Source organism: Muntiacus reevesi, chromosome 17 (genome assembly GCF_963930625.1).
Source record: "Muntiacus reevesi chromosome 17, mMunRee1.1, whole genome shotgun sequence".
Taxonomy (NCBI): domain Eukaryota; kingdom Metazoa; phylum Chordata; class Mammalia; order Artiodactyla; family Cervidae; genus Muntiacus; species Muntiacus reevesi.
The window spans coordinates 21327677-21348539 of record NC_089265.1 but is presented as its reverse complement, the minus strand read 5'-3'; the positions used below and the strand labels follow the sequence as shown (position 1 = coordinate 21348539).

Sequence of the window (20863 nt, the reverse complement as noted above, 5' to 3'; positions counted from 1 at the left end):
TGTGGAATTTTACTTTCTAGGAACATGGCAAAGGGAAACAGCAACAAGAACAAAACCCTAAAGTATTAAACATGATAGAGATACAGCCCCTCTGCCTTCTTTACTTCGCTTTATTGTTCTTACCTCAGCATGAATTAGGTCTGGAGCAGGAGCAGCAAGACAAATCCAGGCCAACAAGTCACTAAATGAATGTAGACACTAAGTGAAAAACTATAGTCAAGTGAAGGAAAGAAGGTTATTTCTTCGTGAAGGAGTAGCCTGGCTCTCACCGTCCTTTGTTCTCAGAGGGAGAAAGAGACAGAGGAACAGAGAAGTGCAGTGGAATCAACTGCCTGAATGAATGACTGAAACTCACTAGATTCAGTGACATAAGCTTCCAGTGAGAGACAACACCATCACTAAATCTCCTTCCTCCAGCTCAGAAACTCTGGGGAGAAAAGTGTTGAACAGTTTAAGTAAAAGTGTTGAATAATAAAATCTTTCTAATTTGATTAACAAATACCCAATTGGATGGATCCATTTGAAGTTATTGGGAAATAGGTAAAATTCATACTTTAAATTGATAGCATTTTCTTTTACCATATTGTGAATACATAAATGAAAATCAAAGTAGGAAGTAAAACTATATAGAAACAAGTAGAAAATGAAAATTACCATGTTCCCTATTTAATGGTCTTGCTTAGAAAGCATGACATCAGAGAACCTACCTCAAGATTCCACCAGACGCCGTCTCCGCCAGCCCAGCAGCAGCCTCATCTTCCCCGTGGCCTTCATGCTCTCTCTACTTTCGAAGACAATGGGCTGCATTTCTGGGCATCTGATGACCTCAGCTAGCGATCAGAAGTTGTTTTGTGAAGTTTGCTCTGCGTTCAGTTATTCTTCTGATGAATTTGTAGGAGAGAAAGTGGTCTCCCCGTCCTACTCCTCCACCATCTTGGCTCCTCCTCCCCTGCTCTCTCTACTGACGGCCCTGGTGCTGGTCAGCTATGACCAGGGAGGATCCCTGGGCTGTGACCTGTCTCAGAACCACGTGCTGGCTGGCAGGAAGACCCTGAGGCTCCTGGGCCAAATGAGGAGGCTCTCCCCTCACTTCTGCCTGCAGGACAGAAAAGACTTCACTATCCCCCCAGAGATGGTGGAGGGCGGCCAGCTCCAGGAGGCCCAGGCCATCTCTGTGCTCCACGAGATGCTCCAGCAGAGCTTCAACCTCTTCCACACAGAGCACTCTTCTGCTGCCTGGGACACCACCCTCCTGGAGCAGCTCCGCACTGGACTCCATCAGCAGCTGGAAGACCTGGGCGCCTGCCTGGGGCGGGTGATGGGAGAGGAAGACTCTGCCCTGGGAAGGACGGGCCCCACACTGGCTGTGAAGAGGTACTTCCAGGGCATCCATGTCTACCTGCAAGAGAAGGGATACAGCGACTGTGCCTGGGAAATCGTCAGACTGGAAGTCATGAGATCCTTCTCTTCATCAACCAGCTTGCAAGATAGGTTAAGAATGATGGATGGAGACCAGAACTCACCTTCACATGATTCTCACTGACTGAGATGTCACATAACCCTAGTACGTTCACCTGTGTTCATTTCAGAAGACTCGGATTTCTGCTTTAGCCTCAATGTTTCTTGAATTCAATCAGCAGTACTTTCTCTGTAGCAATAAGCAAGTAGATATAAAAAGTATTCAATTGCACAGGGCTCAGTGGATAATGGATGACTGCTCTGATGTTATTTATGTTTATTTATGTATTTATTTTCTTTTATCTCATCATATTTATATTTTCATATAAAAAGTTTGTCTGCATTGTAATAAAGTTTAGAAAATATGTTCATTTACTTAATCTTGTAATTTGTTTTACTTATTAAATTCTTATGAAAGTAAATTTGTTATTTTATTCAGTTCAGTTCGATTCAGTCACTTAGTCACGTGTGCAACTCGTGTGAACCCATGAACTGCAGCACGCCAGGCCTCTCAGTTCATCACCAACTCCTGGAGTCCACCCTAATCCATGTCCATTGAGCTGGTGATGCCATCCAACCATCTCATCCTCTGTCACACTCTTCTCCTCCTGCCCTCAATCTTTCCCAGCATCAGGGTCTTTGGAAATGTGTCAGCTCTTCGCATCAGGTGGCCAAAATATTGAAGTTTCAGCTTCAGCCTCAGTCCTTCCAATGAACAGCCAGGACTGATCTCCTTTAGGATGGACTGCTTGGACCTCCTTTCAGTCCAAAGGACTCTCAAGAGTCTGCTCCAACACCATAGTTCAAAAGCATCCATTCATCAAGAAGTTCTTTACTTCCTCTTCAATTTCTGCCATAAGGGTGGTGTCATCCGCATATCTGAGGTTATTGGTATTTCTCCCAGCAATCTTGATTCCAGCTTGTGCTTCCTCCAGCCCAGCATTTCTCATGATGTAATCTGCATATAAGTTAAATAAGCAGGGTGACAATACATAGCCTCGATGTACTCCTTTCCCTATTTGGAACCAGTCTGTTCTTCCATGTCCAATTCTAACTGTTGCTTCCTGACCTGCATACAAGTTTCTCAAGAGTCAGGTCAGGTGGTCTGGTATGCCCATCTCTTGAAGAATTTTCCACAGTTTATTGTGCTGCACATAGTCAAAGGCTTTGGCATAGTCAATAAAGCAGAAATAGGTGTTTTTCTGGAACACTGTTGCTTTTTCGATGATCCAGCGGATGTTGGCAATTTGATCTCTGTTTCCTCTGCCTTTTCTAAAACCAGTTTGAACATCTGGAAGTTCATGGTTCACATATTGCTGAAGCCTGGCTTGGAGATTTTTGAGCATTTTTCACTAGCATGTGAGATGAGTGCAATTGTGCGGTAGTTGGAGCATTCTTTGGCATTGCCTTTCTTTGGGATTGGAATGAAAACTGAACTTTTCCAGTCCTGTGGCCACTGCTGAGCTTTCCAAATTTGCTGACATATTGAGCAGCACTTTCACAGTATCATCTTTCAGGATTTGAAATAGCTCAACTGGAATTCCATCACCTCCACTAGCTTTGTAGTGATGCTTCCTAAGGCCTACTTGACTTCACATTCCAGGATGTCTGGCTCTAGCTGAGTGTGAGTGATCACACCATCATGATTCTCTGGGTCATGAAGATCTTTTTTGTACAGTTCTTCTGTGTATTCTTGCCACCCCTTCTTAATATCTTCTGCTTCTCTTAGGTCCATACCATTTCAGTGCCTTATTGAGCCCATCTTTGCATAAAATGTTCCCTTGGTATCTTTAATTTTTTTGAAGAGATCTCTAGTCTTTCCTATTCTACTATTTTCCTCTATTTCTTTGCACTGATCATTGAGGAAGGCTTCTTATCTCTCCTTGCTATTCTCTGGAACTCTGCATTCAAATGAGTATATCTTTCCTTTTCTCCCTTGCTTTTCATTTCTCTTCTTCTCACAGCTATTTGTAAGGCCTCCTCAGACAGCCATTTTGCTTTTTTGCATTTCTTTTGCTTGGGGATGTTCTTGATTCCTGTCTCCTGTACAATGTCACGAAAATCTGGCCATAGTTCATCAGGCTCTCTGTCTATCAGATCTAGTCCCTTAAATCTATTTCCTACTTCCACTGTATGGTCATAAGGGATTTGATTTAGGTCATACCTGAATGGTCTAGTGGTTTTCCCCACTTTGGTCAATTTAAGTCTGTATTTGGCTATAGGAGATCATGATCTGAGCCACAGTCAGCTCCCAGTCTTGTTTTTGCTGAGTGTTTAAAATCTTCTCCATCTTTGGTTGCAAAGAATATAATCAATCTGATTTCGGTGTTGACGATCTGGTGATGTCCATGTGTAGAGACTTCTCTTGTGTTGTTGGAAGAGGGTGTTTGCTATGACCAGTGTGTTCTCTTGGCAGAACTCTATTAGCCTTTGTCCTGCTTCATTCTGTACTCCAAGGCCAAATTTGCCTGTTACTCCAGGTGTTTCTTGACTTCCTACTTTTGTGTTCCAGTCCTCTATAATGAAAAGGACATCTTTTTTGGGTGTTAGTTCTAGATGAACTTGTAGGTCTTCATAGAACCATTCAACTTCAGCTTCTTCAGCGTTACATGTCAGGGTATAGACTTGGATTACCGTGATATTGAATGGTTTGCCTTTTCCATTATGAAGACATAAATACTTATTTTGTCTACATAAATGTATCATGGAATAGCGTTTGTCCATTTATACTACAGAATAGTCATAACACTTTTCAGGAAATGATTGTCAAAAGGTAGAATTCGCTGGCAGTCCAGTGGTTAAGACTCCATGCTTCCAGTGTAAGAAGCTCAGGTACCAGTAATATCTGTCCAGGGAACTAAGATTCTGCAAGCTGTGGAGTGCAGCCCCGCCTTCACCCCCTAAAAAAGAAAATCAGGTAGAAAGGAGTCTCTGAAACTGTGGTAAATGATTAGTCCTGAAGTCACAAGTATAGCTAGTTTATACCCAGTCAGCAAGGAATGGTTGGTGTCAGTATGTGGGGGAGGACTCACCTCCTCCTGGGAAGTTGCCAGCATGAGGTGCTGAGTGGCTGATCCTGACACCTGTTACTCTTCCTGCCACCTTCTCCTCAGTCCTGCTTTACTGAACCATCCACTCCCTTGCACAATATCTTCACTGCCTCCAACACAGGAGCTGTGTTCTGTGATGGTTTCTAGCTTCAGAGGTTCTCTCAGTGGAAATCACTGGAAGACAGCACAAGTGAAAGGAGAGTTCTCGAAGTTTCAAAACCTTTGAATTGCAACTCTGCTATTTGACAGCAGTGTGACCCTGAAAAATGTCACAAACACTAAGGAGAAGGACATGGCAACCCACTCCAGTATTCTTTCTTGAAAATCCCATGGACAGAGGAGCCTCGAGGGCAACAGTCCATGGGTCACAAGACTCAGACACGACTGAACCAACTTAGCCTGCACGCAGGCATGCATGCTGTCTTGATCTTCTTCTCTAATATGGGGGAAATTACAGTAGTTTTTCATAGGACTACTGTTTGGATCAATGAGTCCATATTACAAGAGGCATAAAATATGCCTGGCAGAAATCATCAGGACAGTGAGAGTCCCAGAGTAGCTGCCCGCAGGGAGGAGACAGGACAGCTGGTCCGAGGCAGTGACTGAAAGGCAACACTAGAAAGACGCTAGGTCTTCGGTCAAAATATTGAACTTGGGTGCTAGTTTCACAGTATATTCAGTGTGTGAACTCTCCTGTGCTCAGTGCTGAAGACAGTTCCAATTTCTGTGCTTCAGACTTCTAGAAGTATTCTTAGGAAGTCATAGAAATTCTTTGAGAAAGAAGGATTAGTAGAAAATGACTTGATTTACTATAAAAATGAATAACAGGGAAATCACAGAGATCTCATATGAATGCAGAATATCACACACATTACTCATTAATAATGTTTCTTGCTTCTTTAGTATGAGTACTACTCTACTACTGCTTTAAGAAACTTCTAAATTTACCTTCTCAATTCTCTGTTGGGTTTCAGACTTTCAGCACCAAAGCAGAGGCAGGACGAAAGGAGCAAGGGCCATGAAGTGTGAGGTTCTGCTCTCCAAGCCTGGGCTGTCCTGGGTTTGATTCTAGCTGTTTTCCATAAAAACTTCAGTCCCTAAGTGCTGGCAGTGTCACCCCCGAGAGACAGTCCTTCTCAGAAATTAGTGTTTTTAGAGGAGAGATTGCTACAAGTTTATGCAGGTGTCTTATAATGCAAGTGAATGACTTTCTCTGAACAAGGTGCCATGAAGTTAATTTTATTGGTCAAAATACGTAAACCAGGCACATGCATATAGCCAAATGTTCACGATAGCAATGGTTACATTAATCTATACTCAAGATCATTTAAGTCCTTACATGTTCTCACACATTGACCAAAGTAGGATCTTATCATCCTTTTTAGTTTTTGCCAATCTGACTGGTGACACAGAGCATCTAGCAGCAACCATTAGTTTTCCTTTTCCTAATTGATGGTGGTTGTCATCAGTCATACTCCAGCCTTCTAGTCCACCTCTTGGAATTGGTTCGGGAGAACTCTGAAAGAAAAACAGTCTGCAGGCAAAGGAGAAATGTACTGGAAGGAACTGGAGCCCCAGCATCACAGAGTAGAGCTGAGAAGAAGAGCTGTGGAGTTGAGACTTTAGTTTTAAGACCAGTATGCTAGAATAGGTGACAACCATTCCCCATCATATCCACTGGAAATGCAGATTTCTTCTGTGAATTTCTGATTCATACACAATGTATCCATTGCTCTTCATTGTCACTTTAGCCATGGAAACAAGTTCATTATTCATTTTTGTTCAAACTCCATGATCTCCAGGTAGAGGACACACAGATTTCAAGGTCTTCAACCAGATCCCAGGCTCCACACTCACACTGCCCTCCTGACATCTGGCTGGCATCCAGTCTGAGTTTCATTTGTGACAAAGACACTTGTGGTTTCCCTGTGTTCAGGGTCTAGAAATGTTTTCTTTTCAAACTCATGAGCTAGGTCATGAGCTGCTCTAGTTTTCAGGGCTTTAGAAATCACTCTTGATGGTGATGCCTTCCGAAGATGCATGCTAGAATCATATACCGAACTGCCTATTTCACAGTTGATACCTACTGAGCACACATGATGCTGAAATCAAAAGCATTTTGATTGCAGCTTTTTAAGCAACATATCCATGTGGTTTGACATTTTGAAAAAGTTATTGAACCTCTCCAATGAAAAATTGACTACATAAAAAAATGAATGTTTAATAGACGATCCTTGGTTAAAAGACATGAGAGGAAAAAGGATTTTGAGATTGGTTAAGTTGAGATTGGTTATTTAAGATAGTTACTGGGTCATAATTTATCAAATATGGCATTCCATCAGTGAAGAGAGATATATACAAAGTACCAATTTTGAAAACATTACTGATGATTTTGCTTCCATTAAAGCCAGGAACATAAAAGTACTGTTGGGGCATAAGGGAACTATTTCAACTTGATGTGAGTTTAAGACTTATCTATTTTAAAAGATTTTTCAAACAATTAATATTAGAAGAGAAATTTACCTTTTATATTACTATTGAATGAAATAATTTTCTCAATCCCGGGGCCTCCTTTAAGTCTCAGTCTTGTCCCCAATCTTCCTTCCCACTGGAGGATCCCAGTATCTAGTAGATTTCTGTCCGGATTGTAGATGCCTTTCCCATTGTCCCTGAATCAGTCCTTTACCCCAGAAACAGTCCTGAATCTGAAAACATACGACAACATGCTCTGATTTTCAGCCATCTGCTGCTGCTACTGCTAAGTCGCTTCAGTCGTGTCCGACTCTTCGCGATCCCATGGACTGCAGCCTACCAGGCTCCTCTGACCATGGGACTTTCCAGGCAAGACTACTGGAGTGGGTTGCCATTGGATTTCCAGCCATCAATCGCAGCATAAACGGGCACCTCTGTAAATCGCTCTGGGTAAAATCTCCTCCCAGGAAGGGGAGGGTGGCTACAAGGGAAGGTGCAGACATCAAAGGCTCTGAGAAGCGGCGGCAAAGCTGCCCTGGGCAGTCGGGCCCGAAAAAGAAGTTTCCTCTCTGCTCGCGCGGCCCCACGCGCTCCCTGGGCTTCGGCGGCTCCCGCCGAGGGCGACCCCGGGGTTCTCCCCGTGGATCCGCCGCCCGAGTTGGCCGCTCTGTACCTGGAGGCGGGTCCAGCTGGGTTTGCGGCGCCGGTCTGTCAGTTCCGGAGAGATCGGGCGCCCCCTCCCGGCCGTTGGGGCGCAGCGAAAGGAGCTTGGAGGGCGGCTTAGCTCAGGGCAGGACCTGAGCTGTTTCCCTGAGGCCCAGGGGAAGTGCTGACTTTCTGGACTCCTGTTTCCCTGCTGATGGCCATGGGGATGCTCTGCTCCATCCCTCACAATTCACCCCTTAGCATGCGTCGTCTTGTATTTCCAGTCGTTTCCCACATTCATGTAATTTGGTAGCATTAAGTATGCTTTACCTATACCCACAAGTACCTTCAGCTTGGGGTTTTCTACAGTGGATTCACTGAAATGTTTGTAATCCAAATCTCGCGCAGGGGTCATAACTAGCAAGGACCTTGTCTGTCATGTATCTCAATTTTATGGTGAGGATCACTTAACAATCTATGAGTCATCTTGGACAGTTAACTATGATTATTTTATAATTATTAGAATTATTAATTTTGTCAAGCACAGTTAGACTCTCAGTAATACCTATCACTTGATAATTTCATTTTGTTTCTTATACAAAATAATCAGGATAATTTGTAAATCGCTCAGCTTATCTAGAATTTGGAGGGAGACGTTAATTAATGGAAATAAGAGATTTGTAACATTGAGGTATGAAACAACAAAGGAACATCTTGTGTTAGAAGTAAAATAGGGAAATAAGTGAGAGTTCAGTACATGCAGTGTGCTCAGGTGTTTATGCTGTGGATAGGGAGTTTGAAATCTGACATATTAGGTTTTGAAACCTGGATTTACAAATTCATTCTTAGATTATTTTATTCAAATAATGTCTTAGTAGGGCGCTCTTGAAAAGGAGAATATTGACTCAGTTTCAACTATGTTGGAAGGATTAAGTGAGTCCCTTACAGAGGCTAAGGAATTTGTCCTTGTTGTCACTGTCATTTTTGATGAACACTGACAGTCTGTGGAATTTGTCTGGCTAAAGTGTTAGTTGCTCAGTTGAGTCCGACTCTTTGCGACCCCATAAACTGTAGCCTGTCAGGCTCCTCTGCCCAAGGAATTCTCCAAGCAAGAATCCTGAAGTGGGTTACCATTTCCTTCTCCAGTGGATCTTCCCAACTCAGGGATTGAACCTTGGTCTCTGCATTGCAGGCGGATTCTTTCCCATCTGAGCCACAAGGGAAGCCTGGTAGATCCTTGGTAACTAGGTTCACAGTACAACATGAATAACAGTTAATTAGTAAACAATTCAGGGTGGATGTGCCATAAAAAGTGAGGGTAGCATCAGGGAATGTGTTATCTCTCTGCAAATAAATACCGAGAAGGACACATATCCTAATGAATCCTTACCATAAACACAATACCTTGGTATCTTCTTATTACTATGTTACAGACTGAATGTGTGTGTGTTCCCCAAATTCATATATTGAAACCCTATCCCTTAAGACTTCCCTGATGGTCTAGTGGCCAGGATTCCATGCTCCCAAAGCAGGGACCCTGAGTTGGATCTCTGTTCAGGGAACTAGATCCTGCATGAGGCAGGCAAGACTTCCCATGGCCCAAGTAAAGATCCTGCATGAAGCAAGGAAGATGAAATATCCAGCATGCTTCAACTAAGACTTGGCCCAGTCAAAGAAGCACATAAATATTTTTAAAATTCTTCAAAAACCTGCAGAAACCCAACCCATCAATGTGATCATATCACAAACTGGAATATTAAAGAGATCATTAGGGTTAGCAATCCAGTAAAATGCAGCTCTTACTTTTAATATCATAATTTTACTGTTAACCAGATTAAGATCAGGATCTTTTGGAATCATTTCATTCCCTTGCATTCTAGTTTTTTCAAAGCATCCTCTCATTGCCCAGGTGGATTTATCAACTACACAGATGCTGGGCAAGGCTGGTCTCCTCAACCCTGCCAGAAAGGGTTTGTGTTCTAGAAACTGGGGTTCTGATTGCCCGTCTCTCTTCCATCTCCCCTTATGCTGATCACATGTGGATTAAAGGAAAGGAAAATCAGCTAGCTGGTCTTCCAAAGCTGAAGGCAGTCTACTGACTCAGGACTTGGCCTTCACTGAGCCTCTGTAAGAAGCAGCCCTGTCCCAGGCTTTCTGTTGTTCATATTGGCCTCATCCTCCCCCTCTGCCACAGCCTACTCCCCAGGCGTGCCGCACTGCAGTTTGCTAACTCAGAATACCTCTTTACGGAAAGGGAAAACCACTTCCCTTCTTCACAACATTGAGACTCACCCTTTTTTTCTTGATGCCCACAAAACAACTATGCAATTTTATATTCTAGGAAAGTTGCAAACAGAAACAAAAAAAAAATCTAACATCTTGAAAGTCATAGAGATGCAGCCCCTCTGGCTTTCTTTTCTTCCCTTTATTGTTCTTGTCTCATCATGAAATAGAACCAGAGCAGAAGAGGAATACCAACATTGTCCAATAAGTCACTAAGTGTATATGAACAGTTTAAATGAAAAATTATGCTCAAGTAAAGGAAAGAAGGCTGTTTGTCCTGATCTAGTAATCTGGGTCTCACTGCCTTGCAATCTCAGAGGAGACACAAATAGAGGAACAGAGATGCCCAGTAGAATCAACTGCACGAATAAATGACTGAAACTCATTAGATTCTGTGACATAAGCTTCCAGTAAGGGAAAACACCATCACTGAATCTCCTTCCTCCAGCTCAGAAACTCTGAGCAGAACAAGTGTTGAAGAGTTTAAGTAAAAGGGTTGAATAATAAAACCTATATTTGGCAAAGTAAATATTATTTATCTATGAAAAGGTAAAATAATTGCAGTTGGAAACTCCTCCACCAGCTTGCGCAAACACACTTTTGCTCTCAGCTTCTGAGCAGTGCTGACAATTTGGACACCTGGGGAAATGGGTCAGTAGAAGAAGAAGTGACCACTGAGAACTAGGGTCCTTCACACAACCACTCCAGAGGAGAGGGTGGGGTTTCAGGAAGACTATCTTCCCAATAAGTAAACAAAGATTCTTTGTTTACTTGTCACATGCAACTTCTCACTGCCCAGGTGGATTTGTCACAGATGCACAGCAAGGTGGATCTCCTTGACCCTGTGAGAGAGGGTTAGTGTTCGAGCAAGTGGGGTTCTGATTGCCCATCTCCCATGAACTGGTGCGAGTGACTTCTTCCTTCTTCCCTTATACTGACTACATATGGATTAAAGGAAAGGAAAATCAGGTGGCTGGTCTTACAAAGCTGATGGCAGTCCACAGACTCAGGACTTGTCCTTCCTTGAGCTTTTATCAGAAGCAGCATGTCTCAGCCTTTCTGTTGTTCATATTGACCTGTTCCTTCCCTTCTGCCACAGCCTAGGCCCCAGGATGCTGCACTGAAGTTGGCTAACCCAGACACATCACTGTTTCAGGTCTTTCATATTCATGACATTGAGACTTACCCTTGTTTTCTAGTTGCCCACAGAACAACTGTGGAATTTTACTTTCTAGCAAAATTGCAAAGAGAAACGAAAAAATCTAACCTCTTGAAAGTGACGCAACCCCTCGGGCTTTCTTTACTTCCCTTTCTTGTTCTCACCTCGTCATGAATTACAGCCAGAGAAGGAGCAGTGAAACAAATCTTGTCCAATAAGTCACTAAGTGTACATAAAAAGTTTAAATGAAAAACCACACTCAAGGAGAGAAGGTTATTTCTCCTGATTTCATAGACTGGGTCTCACTGCCCTACATTCTCAGAGGAAACAGAAAGAGAGGAACAGAGATGCCGAGTGGAAACAACTGCCTGAGTAAATGACTGCAACTCACTAGACTGTGTGACATAAGCTTCCATCACGAGACAACACCATCACTGAATCTCTTTCATCCAGCTCAGAAACTCTGAGCAGAACAAGTGTTGAAGTGTTTAAGTAAAGAGTTGAAAAATAAAAACTATACTTGGCAAAGTAAATATTACTTATCTACTAAAAGCAAAATGATTGCAGTTGGAAATTGTCTTCACCAACTTACACAAACACACATTTGCTCTCAGCATCTGAGCACTGCTGACTCTTTGGACTCCTGGGGAAATGGGTCAGGAGAGGAGAAAGTCACCAGCAAGACCTAGGGTCCTTCACAGAAACACTCCGGGGGAGATGATGGAGTTTAGGAAGAGAATTTATTTTCCCAACAAATAAATAAGCCCTCCACAGAAAGGAGATTCTTGTCCACAGGATGTGGTGAGCCTGCCCTCATGGAGGGAGTCCAGCAGGTGAGGAAGGGACTCACTCACTCCAGAGGACAGGCTGTGGCTCCAAGTGATCTCTCCCTTGTGAGTGAGGTGCTGCTGGGGAAATACAATTATCTTGGAATTAGAATCTCCTCACCCATGTGCCCTGAGAAGAACTAGGATTCTGGTGGGTGTATTGGCCCAGTCTGTGGAGGACCACAGGTGTCCAATAAGAAAATGGTGGAAAGAAAGGGTGATGTCTGTAATAGACCTGCCCTCCTGGTTCCCTGAAGAGCAGGGATCTGCAGGAATGTGTTCCAGAAGGAAAAGAAATGTGGGAGGAGCTCAAGGACTGATAATAATCAGCTTCTTCTCTAAATCTAACATTAAGGAAAAGTCATCCTTTGTTTCCAAGAGCTTAACTGCCAGTGTGATCTGGTAAATCTCTCACAAATAGCTAAATGATAGGGCTGACAGAGCCTGGCTTCCAATGGAAACTAAGAGGGAAAAACGGAGCCTAAAAGCAAGCCAACAACGTGTTCATGGATGAGAGGACAGCAACACTTATGAATGAGAGATAAAGGGCAATAACCTGTGTAATTACACATGTCCATCAATACAGACTTAAGACGAAGACCTTTCCCATTTGATTGAAAAATATTCATTTGGATGGGCACTTCTGAAGTCACTAGGAAAAGGCAAAATTAATAGTCTAGAATGAAGAAAATTTCTTTAACTGTATTGAAAATACATACAGAAAACCAAAAAAGGAAGTAAAAGTGTATAGAAATGATTAGAAAATGAAAACTACCGTGTTCCCTATTTAACGGCCTTGCTTAGAAAGCATGGCATCAGAGAACCTACCTCAAGGTTCCACCAGACGCCGACTCTGCCAGCCCAGCAGCAGCCTCATCTTCCCCATGGCCTTCGTGTTTTCTCTACTGATGGCCCTGGTGCTGGTCAGCTACAGCCCGGGACGATCATTCGGCTGTGACCTGTCTCTGAACCACATGCTGGCTGGCACTGAGAAGAACCTCACTCTCCTGGACCAAATGGGGAGACTCTCTCCTCACCTCTGTCTGCAGGAGAGAAAAGACTTCGCTTTTCCACAGAAGTTGGTGGAGGGCAGCCAGCTGCAGGAGGCCCAGGCCATCTCTGTGCTCCACGAGATGCTCCAGCAGAGCTTGAACGTCTTCAACACAACGCGTTCCTCTGCTGCCTGGGACACCACCCTTCTGAAGCAGCTCTGCACTGGATTGGGTCAGCAGCTGGCTGACCTGAATGACTGTTGGCAGCAGGTGACGGGAGAGGAAGACTCTGCCCTGGGAAGGACGGGCCCCACTGATGCCGTGACAACGTACTTCAAGGGAATCCATGTTTACCTGAATGAGAAGGAATACAGCGACTGTGCCTGGGAAATCGTCAGACTGGATATAAGGAGAGCCTTCTCTCTTTTCATCAACCAACTTGCAAGAAAGGTTAAGAATGTAGGATGGAGACTGATCTCACCTTGACATGACTCTCACTGACTAAGATGCCACATCACCCTCGTATACCCACCTGGGGTCATTTCAGAAGATGCTGAATTCTACTTCAGCCACCAAATTTAGTGAATTAACTCAACCAATACTTGTCAGTGGTAATAAGCAAGGAGATATAAAAGTACCCAGCTGCAGGAGTATCAGTCTATAAGCAACAACTGCTTTGATGTAATTTATTTATATTTTATTTATTTAATATTATTGTATCTCAATATTTTATATTTTCATATAAAAGATGTGTCTGCTGACATTGTATTGAAATTTAAAAAATATAGTCCCCTTTCTATGATTCAAATTGTAATTTGTTTTATTTATTAAATACTTATCAAGGTAAAGTTCTTGAGCTTTTTTATTTTAAAAAACTAAGTTCTTACTTTGTCTATATATACCTATCACAAAACAGTATTTGTTCACTTTATACTGTGGAACAGCTCTATGACTTTCTAACAAATGTCTGTCAAAAGGTGGAATTCTTCAATCTTTCTGGTGGTACAGTTTTTAGCACTCTGAGTTTTCTCTCCAGGGAGCCTTGATTGAGAACTAAGATCCTACAAGCTGTCGAGGGTGCCGAGAAAAAAACAGGTAGAAAGGAGATTATGAAATTGTACAAAATGGTTAATCTTGATGTCATAGGCATAACGAATCTATACCCACTCATTACAGAATGGTTGATATAAAGGAAAGCTGATGACATGAGGTGTTGATGGCCGCTCCTGACCCCTATTCCTCTGTCTCCCACCTTCTCCTCAGCCCTGCCTCCTCAGGACTGAGCAGTTCACCCCCTTACACAGCGCCTTCACTGCCTCCATCACACGAGCTCCGTTCTGTGCTGATTTCTTCTAGCTGCACGGTGTAGTCAGAGTGGAAGCCACAGGTAGAGAGCCCAAGTGAAAGAGAGTTCTAGAAATTCCAAAACCTCTGAATCCCAGCCCTGCTATTTACCAACAGTGTGACCCTGAAAAATCTCACAAATGGAACAGGTCAGTTTCCTCATCTTTAGTACACGCACAATAAGAGTAGCTTTCACAGGATTACTGTTTGGATTCAACGAGTTCAGTCACACGAGAATCATCAAGCACTCCTGGTAGAAACCATCAGGACTGTGAGGATCACAGATGGCTGTCCTCAGGGAGGAGACAGGACAGCTGGCCTGAGACAGTGACTGGAAGGCGACACTGGAAAGTGCTAGGCCCCCGGCAAAGGTGTTTTCTTTTCACCTTGGGTGCTAGTTCCATAGGCTTTCAGTGTGAGGACTTTCCTTTGCTGTATGCTGAAGAGCATTCCAATTTCTGGGTTTCATATCTCTAGAAAGCACTCCTATGAGTTATCAAACACTCTTTGAGAAAGACGAATTAGTAGAAAATGCTTTGATGTAATACAAAGATGAATAATAGGGAAATATAGAGATCTCATATCCATGCAGAAAATCAAACACATGCACAGGCAGGAAGGAAAGAGCAGGTGCTCTGAAATGGATTTCTGCCCTCCAGTCCTACGGTGTCCCGGGTTGGATCCTAGTTCTCTTTTCAATAAAGCCCCTTGTCTATACTTGCTGGCAATGTCACCTCCTGGAGTCTCTGCATTGCTACTGAAAGACCAAAACCCAACAAAGAATCCAGAAACCAACTGTTACCCTTCTTATACTGAAGGCATGAGAAACATTAATTAATGAAGTGTAAATCTCAAAATAGTTTTACCAGTTAAACTGCTTGAAAACAACAATCTTGCTGCATTTTTTCTTTTTTTTTTGTGGGTTATTCTTGTCTTCTCAGGTGACCAGTATATTTGTTATCTCGTCATCTCTTTACTTTTCCCTCAGTTCTCTGCATCATTTAGTCCAGGTGATTTTTCTGTCCTATCCTACATTTTTCTCAGCTTTAAAATAGGGAGGAGGGGATATGTTTGTACTCAGAGCTGGTTTACATGGCTGTACAGCAGAAACCAACACAACATTGTAAAGCAATTATTCTCCACTTAAAATCAAAATAGGGATAATGAGAATACTGTACTCCATTCAATAAAGCATCTCATGTTATTTAATCTATATGATTATAATACAAAAACTTATAAAATTAGCATATATGAGTAAATTATATAAAGCATCCGGGACACAGGAAACATTAACACATTAAAATTAAACATTTTAAAAGTGAGAGTTGTTACTGTGACAGGTGTATATAAAACTTTGACCATTATTTCATATCCACCTTAGAGAGGATTATGCCATATCTGTGCCTTGCTCAACTCTAATTTTTAATGCAAAACTTCTACTTCTGCAAATTAGAATAGGTTATTTTTCTCTAGAATTGTACAAAGAATATCTACACATTTTTAAATTTTCCTAGCAAATGAAATAATCTCACAGCTATAGCAAGCACACCGAGATATTTACTAGGCATCAAGTCAGCATACAATCAGTACATTTAGCCTATAAGGTGCCTATGAAGTAGCAAATGGTATATTAAGTGGAAACCTACATTATGCTGAACACAAAAACATCTTGATTATGAATTTTAAAGCAACTTATCTGTATGAAGTGACATTTTTAAAAGTTCATAAAACTCTCCAATGCAAGACCATGTATAAATTTGAAAGCTTAACAGAAGACCCTAGGCTAAAAGAGAAGAAAAGAAAGAAAGATTTTGAAAATTGAGATTAATTATTTCAGGTGGTTCCCGGGTCATAAGTTTGTCAACTACAGGTTTTGCTCAACTGAACTGAGATGAAGAAAGAAGTCATTTAGAAAACATTTGCATTTGATCTTGTTTTGGCATAAGGAAAATATTTAAACTTGGTGTAAGTTTCAGACTTATTTATACATTTTAAAATATTTCTCAACGAGTTGAACATTGAAGGAGAAATTAACCATTTATATTAAATGAAATCATTTTCCCTTTCCTGTAAGTCTCAGTCTTGTCCTCAAATCTTCCCACAAGAGGGCGCCAATATCTAAATATGTAAGTCCAGACTGTAGGTGCCTTATCCCCTTTCCCCAAATCAGTCCTTTCCCCAGAAACAACCCTGAACCTGAAAATACACCCCAACATGCTCAGATCTCCACCAGTGAATCACTGCATAAACGGGCACTGGGGTAAAGCGCCCGGGCTAAAATTTCCTCCCAGGAAGGGGAGGAAGGACACAGAGGCAGGTGCAGAAATCACAGGCTCCAAGCAAAGTGGCTGCAAAGCTGCCCTGGGATGTTGGCCGAAAAAGGGAGTTTCCTCACTGCTCCCGTGGTTCCACGTGCTCCCGGGGCCCCAGCAGCGCCTTGCCCAGGCCTGGGGCTCCTGCCCACTGGGACTCCCCTGTTCTCCTTGGTGGATCTTGCGCTTGAGCTCAAGGCGCTTGACCCGCAGTTGGTGCCCGCTGGGCGGGCAGGGCCAGTTGGTCTGTTACAGGGAGATCTGCGGTGCCCATCCCAGCCGCAGAGGCAGAGGGAAGGCAGCTTTGAGCTCCTTGTAGAGCTGGAGCCCTGAGACTCAGTTACACTGAAGCGCTGAGTTTGGCGATTCCTGGTCTGTCAGAGGGTGGCAATGATGATGATCACCATTCTCCAGGGCTGGAGAACATCACCCTCCATGTCATCAGGGAAGGGGTTGGCACTGCAGTTTGCTAACTCAGAATACCTCATGACGCCAGGGGAAAACCACTTCCCTTCTTCCATATTCACAACATTGAGACTCACCCTTGTTTTCTTGTTGCCCACAAAACAACTATGCAATTTTATTTTCTAGGAAAGTTGCAAACAGAAACAAACAAACAAAAAAATCTAACATCTTGAAAGTGATAGAGATGCAGCCCCTCTGGCTTTCTTTACTTCCCTTTATTGTTCTTGTCTCATTATGAAATAGAACCAGAGCAGAAGAAGAATACCAACATTGTCCAATAAGTCATTAAGTGAATATAAACAGTTTAAATGAAAAATTATGCTCAAGAAAGGAAAGAAGGCTATTTATCCTGATCTAGTAACCTGGGTCTCACTGCCTTGCAATCTCAGAAGAGGCAAAATAGAGGAACAGAGATGCCCAGTAGAATCAACTGCCCGAATAAATGACGGAAACTCATTAGATTCTGTGACATAAGCTTCCAATGAGGGACAACACCATCACTGAATCTCCTTCCTTCAGCTCAGAAACTCTGAGCAGAGCAAGTGTTGAAGAGTTTAAGTAAAAGGGTTGAATACTAAAACCTATATTTGGCAAAGTAAATATTATTTATCTATGAAAAGTTAAAATAATTGCAGCTGGAAACTCCTCCACCAGCTTGCGCAAACACACTTTTGCTCTCAGCTTCTGAGCAGTGCTGACAATTTGGACACCTGGCGAAATGGGTCAGTAGAGGAAGAGGTCACCACCGAGAACTAGGGTCATTCACACAACCACTCCAGGGGAGCGGGTGGGGTTTCAGGAAGACTACCTTCCCAATAAATAAACAGGCCCTCCACAGAAAGGAGATTCTTGTCCACAGGATGTGGTGAGCCTGTCCTCAGGGAGGGAGTCCAGCAGGTGAGGAAGGGACTCACTCACTCCAGAGGACAGGCTGTGGCTCCATGTGGTCTCTCCCTTGTGAGTGAGGTATTGCTGGGGAAATACAATTATCTTGGAATTAGAATCTCCTCACCCATGTACCCTGAGAAGAACTAGGATTCTGGTGGGTGTATTGGCCAGTCTGTGGAGGACCACAGGTGTCCAATAAGAAAATGGTGGAAAGAAAAATGATGTCTCTAACAGACCTGCCCTCGTGGTTCCCTGAAGGGCAGGGATCTGCAGGAATGTGTTCCACAAGGAAGAGAAATGTGGGAGGAGTTCAAGGACTGATAATAATCAGCTTCTTGTCTAAATCAAACACTAAGGAAAAGTTATCCTTTGTTTCCAAGAGCTTAACTGCCAGGGTGATCTGGTAAATCCCTTACAAATAGGGAAACAAACAACTAGGGCTGACAGAGCCTGGCTTCCTATGGAAACTAAGAGGGAAAAATGGAGCCTAAGAGCAAGCCAACAATGTGTTCATGTATGAGAGGACAACAACGCTTATGAATGAGAGATAAAGGGCAATAACCTGTGCAATTACACATGTCCATCAATACAGACTTAAGACGAAGACCTTTCCCATTTGATTGAATAATATTCATTTGGATGGGCACTTCTGAAGTCACTAGGAAAAGGCAACATTAACAGGCTAGAAGGAAGAAATTTACTTTGACTGTATTTAGAATACATAACAGAAAACCAAAAAAGGAAGTAAAAGTGTATAGAATGATTAGAAAATGAAAACTACCGTGTTCCCTATTTAATGGCCTTGTTCAGAAAGCATGGCATCAGAGAACCTACCTCAAGGTTCAGCAGACTCTGTCTCCGCCAGCCCAGCAGCAGCCTCATCTTCCCCATGGCCCTGGTGCTCTCTCTACTGATGGCCCTGGTGCTGGCCAGCTGTGGCTCTGGAGGATCCCTGGGCTGTGACCTGTCTCTGAACCACGTGCTGGCTGGCACTGAGAAGACCCTCACTCTCCTGGACAAAATGAGGAGGCTCTCCCCTCGCTTCTGTCTGCAGGACAGAAAAGAGTTTGCTTTTCCCCAGGAGATGGTGGAGGGCGGCCAGCTCCAGGAGGCCCAGGCCATCTCTGTGCTCCACAAGATGCTCCAGCAGAGCTTCAACCTCATCGACACAAAGCGCTTCTTTGCTGCCTCGGATACCACCCTCCTGGAGCAGCTCTGCACTGGACTGCTTGAGCAGCTGGCCGATATGGACGACTGCCGGTGGCAGGTGATGGGAGAGGAAGACTCTGCCCTGGGAAGGATGGACCCCACAGAGGCCGTGACAACGTACTTCCAGGAAATCCATGTCTTCCTGAATGAGAAGGAATACAGCGACTGTGCCTGGGACATCGTCAGTATGGATATAAGGAGAGCCTTCTCTGTCGTCATCAACCAGCTTGCAAGATAGGATAAGAATGTAAGATGGAGACCTGAACTCACCTTGACATGACTCTCACTGACTAAGATGACACGTCACCCTTGTATACTCATCTGGGGTCATTTCAGAAGACTCTGAATTCTGCTTCAGCCACCAAATTTATTGAATTAACTCAGCCAATACTTGTCAGTGGTAATAAGCAAGTAGATATCAAAGTATTCAAGTGCAGGGGTATCAATTCATAAGCAATGACTGCCCTGATGTTATTTATTTCTTCTTTATTTAGTTCATGTAATATTTTATCTCATCATATTTATATTTTCATATAAAAGATGTGTATGTTTACATTGTATTGAAATTTAGAAAATATATTTCCCTCTTTCATTAAAATTGTTATTTGTTTTGTTTATTAAGTAGTTATCAAGATAAATTTCTTGAGTTTTTACTTTGAAAACCTAAATCCTTATGTTTTCTACATACACCTATCAGAAAATAGTATTTGTTCACTTTATACTGTGGAACAGTTCTATCATTTTCTAGGAAATGTTTGTCAAAAGGTGGAATTCTGAGAATTTTCTATGGGTCCAGTTGTTAGGACTCTTTTTTCCTTCAGGGAGTCTTGGTTGAGGAACTAAGATCCTATAAGCTGTGGAGGGTGCCAAATAGAAAAAAGACGAAGGGAAATTATGAAATTGCACAAAATGGTTAATCTTGATGTCATAGGCATAACTAATTTATACCCACTCATTACAGAATGGTTGATATAAGTATATGAGGGAAGCAGTCTCCTCCTGCTGGAAAGCTGAGGACATACGGTGTTAACTGGCCTCTCCTGACTCCTATTACTCTGTCTCCCACCTTCTCCTCAGTCCTGCCTGACTGAGCAGTTCACCCCATTACACAGTACCTTCACTGCTTCCAACACAGAACCTCGGATCTGTTTTGGTTTCTAGCTGCATGGTTTAGTCAGAGTGGAAGCCACAGAAAGACAGCCCAAGTGAAAGAAGTTCTAGAAATGTCAAAACCTTTGATTCCCAGCTCTGCTATTTACCCACAGTGTGACCCTGAAACATACCACAAACACTACAGGTCAGTTTCCTCATCTTTAATATGGGGACAATGAGTGGTTTTCATATCACTACTGTTTGGATTCAATGAGGACATATCACACAAGAGGCATCAAGCGCTCCTGGCAGAAATCATCAGGACTGTGAGGATCACAGAGTGCCTGCCCGCAGGGAGGAGACAGGACAGCTGGCCTGAGACAGTGACTGGAAGGCGACACTGGAAAGGTGCTAGGCCCCCGCAAAGTATTTTCTTTTCACCTTGGGTGCTAGTTCCATAGGCTTTCAGTGTGAGAACTTTCCTTTGCTGTATGCTGAAGAGCATTCCAATTTCTGGGTTTCATATCTCTAGAAAACACTCCTATGAGTTCATAAAAACTCTTTGAGAAAGATGAATTAGTAAGAAATGCTAGATCTCACATAGGTACGATAACAGGGAAAGAATAGAGATTGTGGATCAGTGAAGATAATCAAAGACAATCAGAGA

General features: G+C 42.9%; 2 protein-coding genes and 1 pseudogene across 2 annotated transcripts; all 3 read left to right on the top strand.

Annotated features, from left to right (window-relative positions):
• The first annotated feature begins 688 nt into the window (after positions 1 to 688).
• On the top strand, positions 689 to 1543 carry LOC136148324 (interferon omega-1-like). Its single transcript, XM_065907844.1, has one exon. The coding sequence runs from the start codon at positions 689 to 691 to the stop codon at positions 1541 to 1543; it is 855 nt and encodes a 284-aa protein (XP_065763916.1).
• Positions 1544 to 12778: 11235 nt separating this feature from the next.
• LOC136148254 (interferon omega-1-like) lies at positions 12779 to 13349 on the top strand (annotated as a pseudogene).
• Positions 13350 to 18784: 5435 nt separating this feature from the next.
• On the top strand, positions 18785 to 19342 carry LOC136148268 (interferon tau-like). Its single transcript, XM_065907735.1, has one exon. It carries the CDS (start codon positions 18785 to 18787, stop codon positions 19340 to 19342), a length of 558 nt encoding a protein of 185 aa, XP_065763807.1.
• Positions 19343 to 20863: the final 1521 nt, after the last annotated feature.

Coding starts and splice junctions, on each gene's coding strand:
- LOC136148324 (XM_065907844.1), top strand. CDS start 689: ATGACATCAGAGAACCTACCTCAAGATTCCACCAGACGCCGTCTCCGC.
- LOC136148268 (XM_065907735.1), top strand. CDS start 18,785: ATGGCCCTGGTGCTCTCTCTACTGATGGCCCTGGTGCTGGCCAGCTGT.